The sequence below is a fragment of the Rana temporaria genome, chromosome 9, assembly GCF_905171775.1.
Source record: "Rana temporaria chromosome 9, aRanTem1.1, whole genome shotgun sequence".
NCBI classification, from domain to species: Eukaryota; Metazoa; Chordata; class Amphibia; order Anura; family Ranidae; genus Rana; species Rana temporaria.
Window position 1 is genome coordinate 69,860,182 of NC_053497.1, and position 15,471 is coordinate 69,875,652.

General features: G+C 44.2%; 1 protein-coding gene across 1 annotated transcript in view; it reads left to right on the top strand.

Moving 5' to 3' along the window:
• SLC9A6 (solute carrier family 9 member A6) overlaps positions 1–13,861 on the top strand; it is a 99,947-nt gene extending 86,086 nt beyond the window's left edge. Inside the window, exons 15-16 of the mRNA XM_040323738.1 lie at positions 2,586–2,691; positions 13,457–13,861. Of these exons, the coding sequence (XP_040179672.1) occupies positions 2,586–2,691; positions 13,457–13,714 (364 nt within the window). The 3' untranslated portion in view covers positions 13,715–13,861. The remainder of the gene's footprint in view (positions 1–2,585; positions 2,692–13,456) is intronic.
• Positions 13,862–15,471: the final 1,610 nt, after the last annotated feature.

Below are 15,471 nucleotides of genomic sequence, written 5' to 3' on the forward strand. Positions count from 1 at the left end.
CCGCTTCTAAAACTTGTTAAAGGTATCGGGTGGCTGTACAGCCGCTCGGATCACTTTTACACAAAAGCTGATCGCAGGCTATGAAATAAAAAATAATTTACCAGGATCATAGCTGCAGGGGCCTAAAGACAGCAAGCAGATAAAATGCACAAAAATATGCAATAATGCATGCAGTCATCAGAAATGCATAATGCTGCTTGCGCATAGAAAAGGGCTCCTTAAAAGACTTTGCTTTGCATCATTAGATAATGGAAAAACATTCCAGTTATTTATTTTTTTGTACATTTTCCCATTAACTTCTGTGCTTCTAAATTATTTTTACATTAAGGCCCCTTGCACACTGAGCCACAGGCAGCGTTGGCAGTAAAGCGCCGCTATTTCTAGACGCGCCTTATTGCTGTTTCAGTGGCGCTATTCAGCTACTAGCAGGGCACTTTTAACCCACTAGCGGCCAAAGTAAGGGTAAATGCGCCAGTGTATCACCGAAGCACTTTGGCAGCGCTGCCCATTCATTTCAATAAGCAGGGGTGGTGGAGGAGCAGTGTATACGCCACTCCTCCACTGCCCCAAAGATGCTGCTTTTTTTTTTTTTTTTTTTATGTCCTGCATTTTAAAGCACCCGTGTGAAAGCACTCGGACTTTCACATTGGCGTGGCAGGGGAGCCGTTTTTCAGGTGCTATTTTTAGCCTTTTAGCGCCTGAAAAACGCCTCCGTGTGACAGGGGTCTTAAACAACTCTGATGCAAAAATGAATCTTCTAATAAAAGGTATCCATGCCAACTGCACTGTGGTTTCCCCAATGACATCTATATCATCACTGTGCCCACTAAGTGCAGCGGGGGACACAGAAGATGGATATTCACTAAATTGTTACTCTTTTTGTTAAAATAACTATCTCCCCCTAGATGGGATTTTAAAGGCCAAACAAAATGTTAAGGTAAAAAATAGATCTTTAATGGAAATTAGTACATATACTGGCACTTGACATTAAAGTGGAGGTTCACTCTAAAAACACATTTTTTACATTAAAAAGTACAATAGTAAGTACATTTCATTTCGGCAGGTTTTATTTTTTTTGCTCTGTACTTACCTTTTATATCCGGATTTTGTCCAGGGCTTCCGCGTTCTGACGACTCCGGGACTGGGCGTTCCTATCCCAGCCTCAGGGTTCCGATGACTGCGGGACTGGGCGTTCCTATTCTTCCGTTCGATGATTGACGGCTTGTGAAACAGGTGACCTGTCGCACAACGCGCGTCACCAGATTTCCGGAAATACCCGAGCTAAGAGTCAGCACTATACGGCGCCTGCGCCCGCCGTGTAGAGCTGACTGCGCAGGCGCCGTATAGTGACGACTCGCAGCTCGTCTCTTTCCCGACGTCTGGTGACGCGCGTTGTGCGACAGGTCACCTGTTTCACAAGACGTCAATCATCGTACAGAAGGATAGGAACGCCCAGTCAAGCAGTCATCGGAACCCGGAAGCCCTGGACAACATCAGAATATAAAGGTATGTACCAAAAAAAAAAACTGCCGAAATCTATTGTCCTCAATATGCTGTATCTGCTAGATGCAATTTAAAAAATGTTTTTTGGGGTGAACCCCCGCTTTAATGCACACAAGTACCCATGGTGCATGTAAAAACAACAAATATACGAGTACAATAACAATAAAACCGTACGTGTGCCACAGACAAATGGCAAATAGACAAAAAAGCACTCCTAGTAGATGTCATCTACTAGGAGAGTGCTTTTTTGTCTATTTGCTATTTGTCTGTGGCACACGTACTGTTTTATTGTTTTTGTACTCGTATATTTGTTGTTTTTACATGCACCATGGGTACTTGTTGTGTGCATTAATGTCAAGTGCCAGTATATGTACTAATTCCCATTAAAGATCTATTTTTTACCTTGACATTTTGTTTGGCCTTTAAAATCCCATCTAGGGGGAGATACTCTTTTTGTTATACGTTGCCAAGGGATGTGGCCAATACAAATGTTATATATGAACCAGTGAGTACCTCTTCCTCTTTGTTGGTTATTTTAGGTTTCTAAAGGGATGTTTGTCAGCTAAGAAGCTGCTGCTGTTTATATTAATATAAGCCAATTTCTGCTGGAAATTTTAGCTTGATTGACAAGATGGGAGTTGGACATTAAGGCTACGTTTCCACTAGTGCGATTTGGGACTGCAAAATCGCATGACAAGCCATACCTCAAGATTTCCAATGAGTTCTGTTCAGATCTATGAAACTTCACTACTTTAGTCCCACTTTGATGTGACTTGAGGTCCATAGACCTCAACAATACACAAGCATTGTTTTTAATTTTCATCAAAATTGTGGCATAACAAATGCAAAATTGCGTGGCTTTTAGTTTGCAATAGTGGAAACCTAGCCTAAAAAGAGATGCGGATTTTAAAGGGGGAAGCAATAACTGCGCACTTTACTTTTTTTGTTCTATAAAAAAAAAGTGATACTCTAAAAACAAACTTATCTGTTTAAGTTACCAGGACCACTTTAAGAATTGTCAAATATTAGTGTGTGTACTTTTTTTAAGTAATGCGGGTGTAGGTTTTTTTCCTTATGTGTAGCTATCTGAAACCTCTGTTAACACACAGTGGACCACCCCTCACTGCAACACTTCCAAGTTGCTGTGGTCCGATTGCAAGATGCCTAACAAGTCCACAGGCCTATGAGGTAAGGCATTTTCAGTACTTGCTTTTTTTCAGTGTGCAAGAAAATGTTATACATCATTAGCGCATTATGTACAGATGGTGAAACCAATTGTTTTTATTGCCCTCAATGAAAATTGTGCCGCTTTTTTCTTTTTAATACATCATGGGACACCGAGTCGGGCTAATATTCATTACCTGCTGGGTTATACTTCATCATGGGGCAGCACAGTGGTGTAGTGAGTAGCACTCTCGCCTTGCAGTAAAAAGGGTTGCTGGTTTGAATCCCGACAATGACACTACCTGCCTGGAGTTTGCATGTTCTCCCTGTGCCTGTGTGGGTTTCCTCCCAGTACTCCAGTTTCCTTCCACACGCCAAGGAAGGTTAATTGTCTTCTGCCTAAATTGGCCCTAGTATATAAATGCGAGTTAGGGACCTTAGATTGTAAGCTTCTTGAGAGTAGGGACTGATGTGAATGTACATGTATATGTAAAGCGCTGCATAAATTGACGGCGCTACACAAGTACCTTAATAATAATAATAATAATAATAATAATAATAATAATCAGAACGACACTGGTAGATCAAAGATCTTTAGAAAGGAAGTGCCCCTCCTTGTATAACCCCTCCCATATGGGAAGCACATCAGTTTTTTACCAGTGTCTAAAAGGTGAATGGCACAGATTGGTGGAGCTCTCTATTTCCAAAACCGGTTCACAAAAATGAATCAAGGGATTGACCGATCGGATCCATTTGAATACAGGCTTTTATGCATAAATAAATGGTAGCCGAGCGTTGCATAAGACGACTGACTGATCATTCAAGGTTTTGCCTGCAAGCTGCCTCTGAGCACTGGACCCTGCGGAGTGGAAATCCTGGAAACTACAGTGCTAAGGCATTTCCTGCAGGGTTGCTATACAGGTCCAGGGGAGTGGACCCTAAAACTGAGTTGCCCAGTTCCTGAAGGTCCGGTGTAACTGGAACCCACAATCAAGGGTGAAAATTGGGCCCTTTGTTTCTAAGTGGCCCTGCGCCTGAATGGGTAAGTGAAACCCCTTTATTATGTTGTGGGGTGTCCCAATAATTGTAACAATCAGTTAAGCTAGCTAAGGGCTGGACACCTGTATGCAGTGATCATACGGGGGAGTTTTGGGATAACTGGGTGTTTGCAAAGTGTACTTTCTTTCTGCTTTTGTCTAGCTGTTTTTTACCTTACATGTGCACATTTTTACTTGGTTCACCATGGCGCACAGGCGTTCGCAGGTCCGCTGCTGTATATTCAGTTGTTTGGCATCCAGGGTGCATACGGCTTTGTCGCACATGCGCAGTGGTCTTTATTCTGGCGCACAGAGGTTTGCGTCATACGCGAATACAGCTATGCCCTTCTGCTGGGACCCAGCACCCCTTCCGCACGCATAGAATGTCCCAATGCGCACCCAGCTTATTTAAGCTGGGTAAGCCAAGCATGTGGTGCTTCCAAACGGCAGCTGTGGGACACAGAGCAGGCTCTGAACAAACACTTGCAGTGGTTTATTTCTTCTTACCTGGGTCACCAGGTGTTGCTTGGCAGGCTAAAGGTGCTTAGCATGATTGTTGCATAGGGGCTTTGTGAACCCTATTCAAGGGTCTCCCTTCAAAAGGGTGTTGTCACACACACCCAAGTACTCTGTTTGTGACTATCATGTCTTCCAAAAAGAGGAGTGGGACTAACGCTACAGGGAAGGGCATACCTATGTCATCAGTAGTTTCTGACGAACCTAGTCCTATCCCTAATGCTGTATCCCCTGAAAGACCAGAGGCTTTCTGGCAATCTGAGCGACTGCGCCTATCTGGTATTGTGCTTACAGTAAACGCTGCTGCTTCACCCTTTATCTCCTAAGGATGAACTGTCCTAAGCCCTAGCCGGGTTAGAGCACAGGATTGCTGATATGATCGCCAACATCCCCTGGGGTAGCAGGACGCGTGACAAATTTCCCTCCCCGGAGCCTCCTAGTCTGGAGCAGGAATGGGTCGAGAATGGGGAAGAGCTTAAGGCTCAGGACTTTAATGGAGTGCCTGGCAGATGAGTCTCCTTCCAAGCAGTCTTTACAAGAGGACATCAAGCTGATGTCTACCTCTCAGTCACAGAGGTTTCTCATCCAGACCTTGACCGAAATCGTCCGTTCTGCCTTTAAGTTGCCTCTTACAGAGGTAAATGAGACCCCCCCCCCCCGGGTTCTCTTTGGGATCTCTGAGACCTTTTCAGGCCACACCGACCTTCCCCCTACCCCCCTGTTGGAACAGGTGGTGTATGCTGATTGGGAACATCCTGATAAAATTGTTATTCTTCCTAGACGGTTTCCCTTTCATATACCATGGACGAAAGGTTTGTTAAAAAATGGAGCACGCCAGCAGTCGATGCAGCTGTCTCTTCCTTAAGAAATGAACTTGTCCGGTAGATGATGCACAGGGCCTGAAAGACCCCGTTGACAAGAAATTGGATTTATTAATAAAGGCTTCCTTTTCTTTGACCAGTGCAGCTATTCAGCCAATTGTTGCAGCAATTGGTATTTGCCAGTCCGTAAAGGATAGGATCCAAAGGCCTAGTTGGCCTAACCAGGAGGATGAGCTGCTTGAAGATAAGACAGATATTCCTCAAGCGCTGTGTTTTGCTGTTGATGCCTTAAAGGATGCTATACAGCAAATTTCTCGTCTGGCTCTCATGTCTGTACATATGCGCAGACTCTTATGGCTAAAGAACTGGTCAGCCGAGCTTCCTTGTAAAAAGTTATTGGACAAATGTATCCAAAACATTTCCGGAGGGAAGAGCTCTCTTCTTCCTGTGAAGAAAAGCACCCAGACGTCCCTTATTTAAAACTTCAGGCTCTGCCTCTTAAAATGTCTCGGCACCAGGGCGGTTCCGCCACCCCCAAGGCGCTAAGGCCAGGGGCAAGCCACAGGGCCAGGGCCAGAAAAAGCCCTGGGTGAAAAATTCTTCTAAACCCAGCACCAAGCCCTCCTTTTTGAGGGGACCCCCCCCACTCCATTGAGTGGTGGGGAACGTTTGCTGGACTTTGCATAAATTTGAAAAACCAACAATTCAGGACAAATGAGTCCCCTCAATTATATCTTGCGGTTACAGGCTGAAGTTGCGGGGGAATGCCCCCCAGAGGTTTTTAAGATCAGTGTCCCCTTGGATTCTCAAAGAAGCTTGTTACTTCAAGCACTACATCACCTAGTGCATCAAAGAGTAATTGTAGCGGTTCCGATACTCGAAAGGGGCACAGGGTTTTTCTAAAACCTGTTTCAGAAACCAAACGGGGACACCAGGCCCATTTTGGACTGAAGATCCCTGAAGGAAGTATCGAATGATGCAATCCTTTCGGATGGAGTCTGTCTGCTCGGTAGTAACCTCACTTCAGAGGGGAGACTTTTTAGCCTCCATCGATATAAAAGCTTGCGTATTTACACATACCTATTTTTCAGCCTCACCAGAAGTTCCTACGGTTTGCAGTAGAGGAACGTCAATTTGTTTTTGGACTGGCTACAGCCCCTCTGGTATTTGCAAAGGTCCTAGCACCAGTACTGGGCTTTTTAAGAGCCCAAAGTATTCTGGTGCTTGGACGACCTCCTGCTTGGAGATCACCCAGTACAGGCTCTAGAACAGAGCATAATACACACAGTATGGTATTTAAAGAGCTTATGCTGGATCATAAATACATAAAAACTTGAGACCAGCTCAGAATTTAAAATATCTAGGTACAAGTAAGAGTATTCTTACCACCAGTAAGGATCTGTGCCCTGAAGAAGGGGCAACAGACAACCCTCCATTTGGCTCTGTATGAGCCTGCTAGGGAGGATGGTATCCTCTTTCGAGGCAGTGCCCTATGCCCACTTCCACTCCAGGCCCTTACAACAAAGCATTTTGTTTGCTTGGAACAGTTGAAGAAAAGCCCTGGATTACCCAATGTGCTTATCCCCTCAGGCATCCTTAAGCCTAAATTGGTGGCTGCAAGATCAGAACCTGCGAAAGGGAAAATCCTTTCTTCCAGTAACCTGGTCAAGTACGGACTACAGATGCCAGTCTCATGCTGGGGAGCAACCCTAGACAGGCTCTCGGCCCAGGGGAGATGGTTAGGAACAGAACAGATCCTGCCGATCAACGTCCTGGCATTATGGCCAGTACGTCTGACCCTACACTCCTGGACGCTGAAACTTCAAGACTATCCTATCAGAGTCCAGTCCAACAATGCCACTGCAGTGGCATATAAAAACCACCAAAGCGCGGTACCAGGAGTAGTTCAGCTCCTAAGGAGTTGAACTACATACTTGCCTGGGCAGAAAGATGTGTGCCAATGGTATCGGCAGTCCATATCCCGGGAGTAGAAAACGGGAAGGCAGATAATCTCAGTTGATTGATTGATTGATTTTTGAGCTTAATTAGGCGCCAAATGCCCACTGTGAAGTGAGCGTCTAAGCGCCGCTGGTGAGATGTAACTTTGAATCAATCCGTGGCGAAGAAGAGAGAGAAAAGAGAAGAGAGGGCGGTAAGAGGAAAGGGTATCCAGCCCTTAGGGGAGCAAGAGGAAAGAGCCGTGAAGTGTATGAGAAAAAATATAAAAGAAAAAAGGAACAGTGGGGATACTAGAGGAGGGGTAGAAGACATCATAGTTATTAGAGAGGCAAGTGGCCCCTTCAATGAGGGGGCGGACTGTAAGAGGGAAAATAATATAAATTTAACCATAGGCCTGGATGAACAGTTCCGTCTTTAGTTTTTTTCTGAAGAGGAGCAGGTTAGGTGTCATCTTAAGTTCCAAGGAGAGGGCATTCCACAGCATGGCACCCCTACTCTGGAGTCGTTTGCCTCCCATGGAAGAAAGTTTAGATGGAATGACTGTGGCTAAATGTTGGGTCTTGGATCTTAATGGGCGCGAGGGTTCATAGTGCACCGCCAAGCTGTGTAAGTACTTGGGACCCAGTCCCCAGTATGCACGGAAGAAGATGCAGAGCGTTTTAAAGATCACTCTCTGCTCGATAGGGAGCCAATGAAGTGATCTCCTGGCCAGGCTAATATGGTCTCTTCTCGCTAGACCGAGTACAAAGCGAGCAGTGTGGTTCTGAACCACCTGAAGCTTATGGGCCCATTTCTGCGGGGCACCCAATAGGAATACGTTTGCCCCGTCTAACCGGGAATGGATAAAAGCCTGGGCAAGTAGTGATCTGTTATTTTGGGTGAATAGATGTTTTACTTTTCTGAGGAGCCTTAGATGGTAATTGGCATTCCGCAGGATGTTTCTGAAGTGGGGAACAAACGAGAGGGTGTCATCGATTATGACTCCTAGGTTTTTTACCTGCTTGGCTGGAATGGGTGTGGGTCCGAAAGACAGAGGCCAAGCAGCCAGCAATAGGGGGCTAGTAGGACCAATTAATAGAACTTCAGTTTTAGCTGCGTTCAGTCCAAGCCTATTGCCAGCCATCCAGTCCTGTATTTCTACCAGGCATTTCGCCAACTGAACTGGCTGCTGAGGTCCTCTTGCTGAATCAACCAGAATTTGTGTGTCATCGGCATAAAGCTGACACTCCAAGTTATTGTTCTGGATGATGTCAGCAAGAGGACGAACATAGCAGTTAAAGAGGAGTGGCGATAGAGCACTCCCCTGTGGAACTCCGCATGTCAGAGGTCTTGGGGTAGACCGGTGTGTTCCCATCTTGACACATTGTGTTCTCTCATGGAGAAACGAGCGTATCCAACTCAGGACCACCCCGTTAAGACCAAAAAGATTTTTTAATCTGTCCAACAGTATATCATAGTCGACAGTGTCGAATGCTGCGGAGAGGTCTAGCAAAATCAGGGCTGCCGACCCCCCTGCGTCACGGATTGTCAATAGTCTTTCTCGCATGGCCAGCACAGATATCTCGGTTCCTCTTCCCGGACGAAACCCCGACTGGGTGTCATGGAAGAGGTTACCCCCCTCAAAATGGTTTTGTAGCTGCCTGAAGACTACTTGCTCTAGGATTTTTGCCAGGAAGGGGATGGCGGAAATGGGCCTGAAATTGAGCGGGTCATTTATGTCTAGACCCATCTTTTTCAGAAGGGGTGTTACTATGGCATGCTTCATTTTTCCTGGGACGATGCCTAATTGCAGAGAAAGGTTAATAACTTTGCAAATGTCCAGGGCCAATGTTTTTGCGTTGGCCTTCATGAGCCACCCGGGACAGATATCATCCGGATATGATGATGCTTTTAAGTCTCTCATAATTTTCAGTATCTCCCCAGGGGTAGTATCTGTAAATCGCATAAGACCTGAATGGAAGCCAGATGATATTGGTTGGTCTAAGGGTCGCATAACCTGGTTGGTAGATGTCCGGATTTTCTGTATTTTGGCTTCAAATGACAGAAGAAGGCTGGAGCACATTTTATCTGAGGATGGTATGGAAGAAAAGTATTTTTTGTTGTTAAAGAGGCTGGATGTGATTTTGAATAGTTCAGCCTCTTTATTAATAGCTTGGGCTATTTGGGCATTATAATAGCTTCTTTTTTGGAGTTTTACGTGCTTGCTATACACTCTGCACTGGTTCCTGTAGGCCAATTTGTCCTGCGGGTGGTTAGTTCTGATCCATTTGCGTTCAAGCTGACGTCTTTTGGATTTTAACTCTCCCAGTGAGGATGAATACCAAGGGCATGATTTAGATTTTCTAGGCCTATTGTATGACGTAGTGATGGGCGCCACTTTGTCAAGGGTGTTTATTAGTTTTTGTTCAAATGCATCCATGGCCTGTTCTAATTTTTCCAAATCATTTTCAATGTCGACTAACTTCTGTTCTGAATTGCCTTGGCTGTTAAGATAGGCTGAATGAAAGGTTTCATCGCTGATTTTTGTAAGTTTTCGGAAAGGCTTTGATCTTTCCATCGGGGGGCCTGAGGTATTTTTTCTGGGGGCTAAGTCTGGCAGAGTGTATTTTAATAGATAGTGGTCCGTCCATCCTGTCACTGTTGTAGATAGATTTGTGACTTGAAGATCATTAGAGTATAGCGTCAAGCTGATGTCCAAGGATATGAGTTGGCCCCTGAACTTTCTGCTCGAACCCCATACCCTCCAGGTCTTCTAGGAGGTCCTTGGCGTGTGGTTCTTCAGTCTGCTCTAACCAAACGTTGAAGTCTCCTTGAATTATTAATTTATCCTGGTTAGCAGTTAGTTGCATAATATATTCATTAAATTCTTTGACAAAATGGCCGCTATATTCTGGAGGTCAGCAGATCTGCCTGGGGAATGGTCCCTACACCCAGAGGTGTTTCAGGAAATTTACCAGCATTGGGGATGGTCAGAAGTCGACCTACTGGCATCCAGATTCAACAATAAACTACAACCGTTTGACTCTCGGACAAGAGATCCCCTGGCAATTGGAGCAGATGCTCTGATAGTTCCATGAAGCCAGTACTCCCTGGTTTGTGCTTTCCCTCTGATCCCTCTCCTTCCACTTTTGTTGCATAGGATTCAGAGAGGGGGTCCTTGTCATTCTGATAGCACCAGCCTGGCCCAGAAGGCCCTGGTTTCCAGAGATTGTCATACTGACAAGACTGACCGTGGACGCTTCCACAGCACCCCGACCTACTGTTTTAAGGTCTTATATTCCACCCCAATTTACCAAAAGTGGTGTCGGCTTTTCATTTAAATCAGGACATTATTTTGCCTTTTTTCTCTCAGCCTCGTTTGGCAGAATAGGGACGACTGCATTCTTTGGACCTTGTCAGAGCAGTCCAGGTTTATTTGTCTAGATCTGCGGAGATCAGAGGATCAGACTCTTTGTTTTGTTTTTGTTTTACCAAAGGGACCCAAGAAAATGCAGGTAGCTTCCATTGCCAATTGGGTCCGTCAATTGGTCATTCAGGCCTACGGTCTGAAACCTAAAGATCCCCCCTTTTGGGTGAGAGCTCATTCTACCAGGAGTGTAGGAACCTGCTGAGCTTTTCGCCATCAGATATCTGTGGCTCAGATTTGTAAGGCTGCTACCTGGTCTTCAGTGCATACATTCACAAAATGTTATCAAGTGGATGTTCGGGCAGCCGAGTTTTCGGCTGCAGGTTTCCGTATAAAGTTCTGATGGCTATTATTATTTGGTAGGGTGTATCTCTCCCCTCAATGCTATTGCTCTTGGATGGCCTAGCAGGTAATGAATATTACCCATTTTCCTGGCTCTGGCTTCTAAATGAATCTGTCCTATTGGCTTCGTCAATAGCGGCAGATCTAAAAAGGGCGCTTGACCACTATTTTTGTACCAATACTGACTCTGACAACCTACCTTTATACTGTGTGGAAAGCATACGAGTCATAAAGGGGAGGGATATTCATCAAACATGGCTCATATCTTAACAAAAAAGGCACCAGGGCGTATCTGACCATCTACCCTAAGTGAACAAACTGGAAACCCTCCAAAAAAAACCCTTCCATGGAATTAACCTTTCTCAGAAACCAACTGAAATCGCTCTGTCTCGGCTATCCAAGGCTATCTTGACCAAATGCAGGGTGTAGCTTTTATTAATATGGGGAACGGCACAGGAAGTCCATGACCACCACCCTCCTGATGAAAAAGCAAGAAGTCTTATTCTTGCTATCACCACTAAGGGGGCATTCAAACCTCATTGGTAATAGAAATGGTAATAGAAATGGTGAATTTATTGTATGATACAACTTGACCACTGACCTACAGACCCTTCACTACAAACGCATGAGTAACACATATGGACATATCCCTGGCAGTCGGGTATGCCATCCCTAGGCACACGAACCTCTTTTGGAAGAACCAATACTGCCTTTTTGAACTGACTCAAAATGGGATAGGACCTTGGACTTGATGGGTACACACTTGACTATTTCATACCATATCGAGGACTTCTGGCACCCCATTTTTTTGCCTTGTTCACAAAAACTTCTTCACCTTACTGCTTTAGCGGCCCATATCTGTTCTACCTAAGGAAGGGAAAGACTCCCCACACTGCTTGAATTACAGACCTATATCTTTTCTCAACATTGATCTGAAGTTATTCGCCATGGACCTCTTCTTTGACATGCATTAAATTCCCTGATGTTATGGTGAAAATAATGCATAAGGAAGTGAGCCATTGCTGCTTGCCAGTCCTTAGATGTGGTTGCATTTGATTCCAGGCTTGCACTGCTGCACAAAGGTTTTATACCTGCATGCATAGAATGCATGAAGATAAAAAAAATCTTGAGACTTTGGAACCACTTACTGACCGGGCCATAGCCAAATGACAGCAACAGCGTGGTGGAATAATTCTGGAAGGCGTACCCCAACGTCCTCCCAGAATCACACTCCCGCGTGCCCCTGGGAGTTGGATAGCCTGTCAGTAACCTATAGCCTACCAGTGGTGATTAAATGCCACCAAAAGAAAGCTCTTTGTATGAAAAAAGGACAAAAATCTCATATGGGTACAGAGTGTTGCATGACTGAGTAATTGTCATTCAAAATGTGAGCACTGAAAGCTGAAAATTGGTCTGGTTAGGAAGGGGGTTTAAGTGGGCAAGTGGTTAAGCTCTAAACTTAAGAGAATGGCCCATGGCAAGCTCATTTATACATCCCACTTCCAGCTCCCCTGTATTACCTGAGGACCATCATAATTGGCTAACGACCCTACGCTTGTCCTCCTTTTGTTCTGTCCTATTCTCCTCGTCCCAGACTCACAGACCCCTAACGGATTTCGAGCGGCTGTGCTCTCTCTCAGAAACTCCAAGACACTTGCTCTCCTCTATATACTCACTGCTACACGCATTGATACATGATCAACCTCCCCCTTACACAAGGAAGTGGTCCGCGGATCTGGGAAAGGAACTCCATGCAACGGACTGGCAAAAATCATATTACTTTACACACAAATCCTCCATCTCCTGTTATTCTCAGGAGAACAATTTTAAACTCCTCTCCCGATGGTACAGGGACCCTCTCTCTTTACATAAGATATTTCCATCTATGCCCCTGGTATGTTGGAGATGTGGCTCGTTAGATGGTAGCTACCTCCGTATTTGGTGGGCCTGCCCGGCCATTCAGCCCCTTTGGTCTCAAGTCTTTGCCATTATATAATACGCTCTATAATCGTCCCCTGACACCGTCACCGGAAATAGCCTTATTGTCCATGTTACCTGGTTCCATGGCATCACAGAAGGATCGTTTACTACGTTTCTTTTTGTCGGCAACGAGGGAACTTATACCCCTATTCTGGAAATCTACCTCTACCCCCCCATTATCCCTATGGGTCTCTTTAGTTAATGATATCATGCGTATGGAGGAGAATTCAGGACCTTATGGCTCTTGTGGATTGATTACTCTTCTTCTGATTCCTTGAAAACGTTGCTGACGCCTCAAATTCAGTCCTAATGCTAGATCCGCATGCTCTTTACACGACTGGATCGTCGTGGCCCGCTCGGTCCTCGGTTCCCCCCTCCCTCCTCACCCACCCGTCTTTTTCTTTTCTTCCTATCTTCTTCTTTACTTTCTCTCTTTCTCTTTTTTATAATGACCAAAGGTAGTTTTGCTACTTTATGTTCTCTCAGTTCTCCTTATTTCTCCATATCTATCATCATTGACCGACCAACATTGGTGATAAACTGATTGAACCCTTGTAGATTATTTATTTTGATGATTCTCAAACGATTTTTGTAAACATGTTCCATCCTATGCTATAGACATCTAATGTTTATAAATGTTGTATTTTTTTTTTTTTTTTTTAAATACTGAAATATAATAAAAAATATATTCACCCCTAAACTTAAGAGAATTTCCATATCTCTTGTAGAACCAAGAACAGTTAAAGGATGATGATTCTGACCTCATATTAACTGATGGTGACATAAGCTTAACGTACGGCGACACAACGGTGAGCACAGAATCTACAGCATCAAGACGAGGTGTTGGGAACAGCACAGAGGATGGAATAGATCGAGAGTTAACCTGCGGGGATCATGAACTTGTCTTAAGAGGAACACGTCTGGTCATGGACGAGTGTGAAGTGCCAGGAAATCTGCAAGTTACCAGGAGGCCAAGTCCAATGTAGATTTCTGTTTTTGCATTATTCATGGGGGAAGGGTTGTACTGTAACATTTTTGTGTTTTTTAATTATGCCAGTATGTTGCACTACCTACTGCATGGCTCCGATTGTCTGAGCTGTATAAAAGCTATTTAAATGGCGTCCAAAATTTAACTTGCTTTGATGCTGCTTGTGAAGATCACGTTTTGTTTTGGTTAACTCGTCTGATTGCACTTTAGGTGAAGCCATTCAACAAAGTGTAGCAATCGCACACAATGCTGTATGGCGAATATCACAACCCTCCCAGCTTGTTGTGTGAAAAGAATCACCAAGGTTTTATTCTGTTACTTGAAATATTACTTGGGTTTAATTTATGATGTCAACTTTTTACTGTTAATTGAAGGAATTTGTTTAAACTTTTTTTATAATCAGTTCTATTTCAGCATTGTGTTTGAAGAGCAAGGTTTTGCTTTTCCTTTTTTCTGCAGCTGTTTCACTTGTAATATAGCAGATTAAGGAAAGTTTTTTTAATCTAGAGCAGGGGTCTCCTGATGTCAGTGGGAAAAAATAATGCCCCATTGTTTGTTTCAGTGAGTAATTGCACCCCATTGTTGGTGTCACTGGGAGAAATTGTGCCCCTTTCATGTGTGTGTGTGTGTGTGGGGGGGGGGGGGATTACCACCCATTGTTGGTGTCAGTGAATGAAACAGTGACCCAAGGGCCCAGATAAAAGCAAGCAAAGGGCTGCATCTGGCCCCTGGGCTGCAGTTTGGAGACTACTGATCTAGAGTGTGGTAGAAGGGCAAACCTATTGCAAGTGAAGCTTGTGCTGCTTCGTTGCATACTAAAATAAAAAGGTACCAGTGTGCAGTACAGAAGCCATATAATTGTCTTCATGGTGGATCACTGTTGATTATCTGGGCTTAGTTATTGAGATGCTAGCTCTCAATAGGCATGTTTAAAGGTGTTGGCATGACATTATTTCCAGTTGTGCTAGCAAGTGATGCCAGTTACAACAGATTTGAAATGCATGGAGTGGTGCTCCGTGAGCCTATGATGTTAACAGACTGGGTGGCACCGTGGCGAGAGGGCATGCACCCTCCTCAGTCTGTGTACTATTTTTGGTGGGTATACAGGTTGTTAAAAAAATAAAAATAAATTTCAATTGATCACATAGTCACTCCTCACGTTCTCCTGCAGTCTACAGTCTATACTCTGGCCTCCTTATCAGATGATTTCTCATAAAACCCTTAAGGAAGTCTTTGTACTGGAAACATGGGTACAACTACTCAAAGGATGTTTAGATTGCTGAATTTGGGGTAGGATGCCAGATTAAGCTGGGTATACATGGTACTGATTTTCTCTTATACAGCATGCAGCCTGAAGGAGAAAAGTGATTAATTACCCATTCCACACTAAGCGGCATTGATGGAGAAATAAAAATGTTTGTTAAAAAAAGTGGATGGAGGCATCTCCACTGTCAGGTATTGTATTCAGAAGCTGTGGCACACTTGGCTGTTTGAATGTGATGGCACTGTTTTTGGTAGCCTTCTTCTTCTTTTTTTTTTTTTTTTTTTTTTTGGTCTTCTACTTTCTCTTGGTCTTCTACTTTCTCACTATCGGTCACTCGGTGTTCGTTCTCTTCTTTCTATCGTTTTTCCTGCCTCCTTTTTTTATTTATTTTTTATTTTTATTTTGCAAATTGCCTTCTGTTTATCTTAGGCCTTGGCTTCAATTTTTCAACCACCAATTGCTTATTCGTTAAACTACTTGAGAAACATATG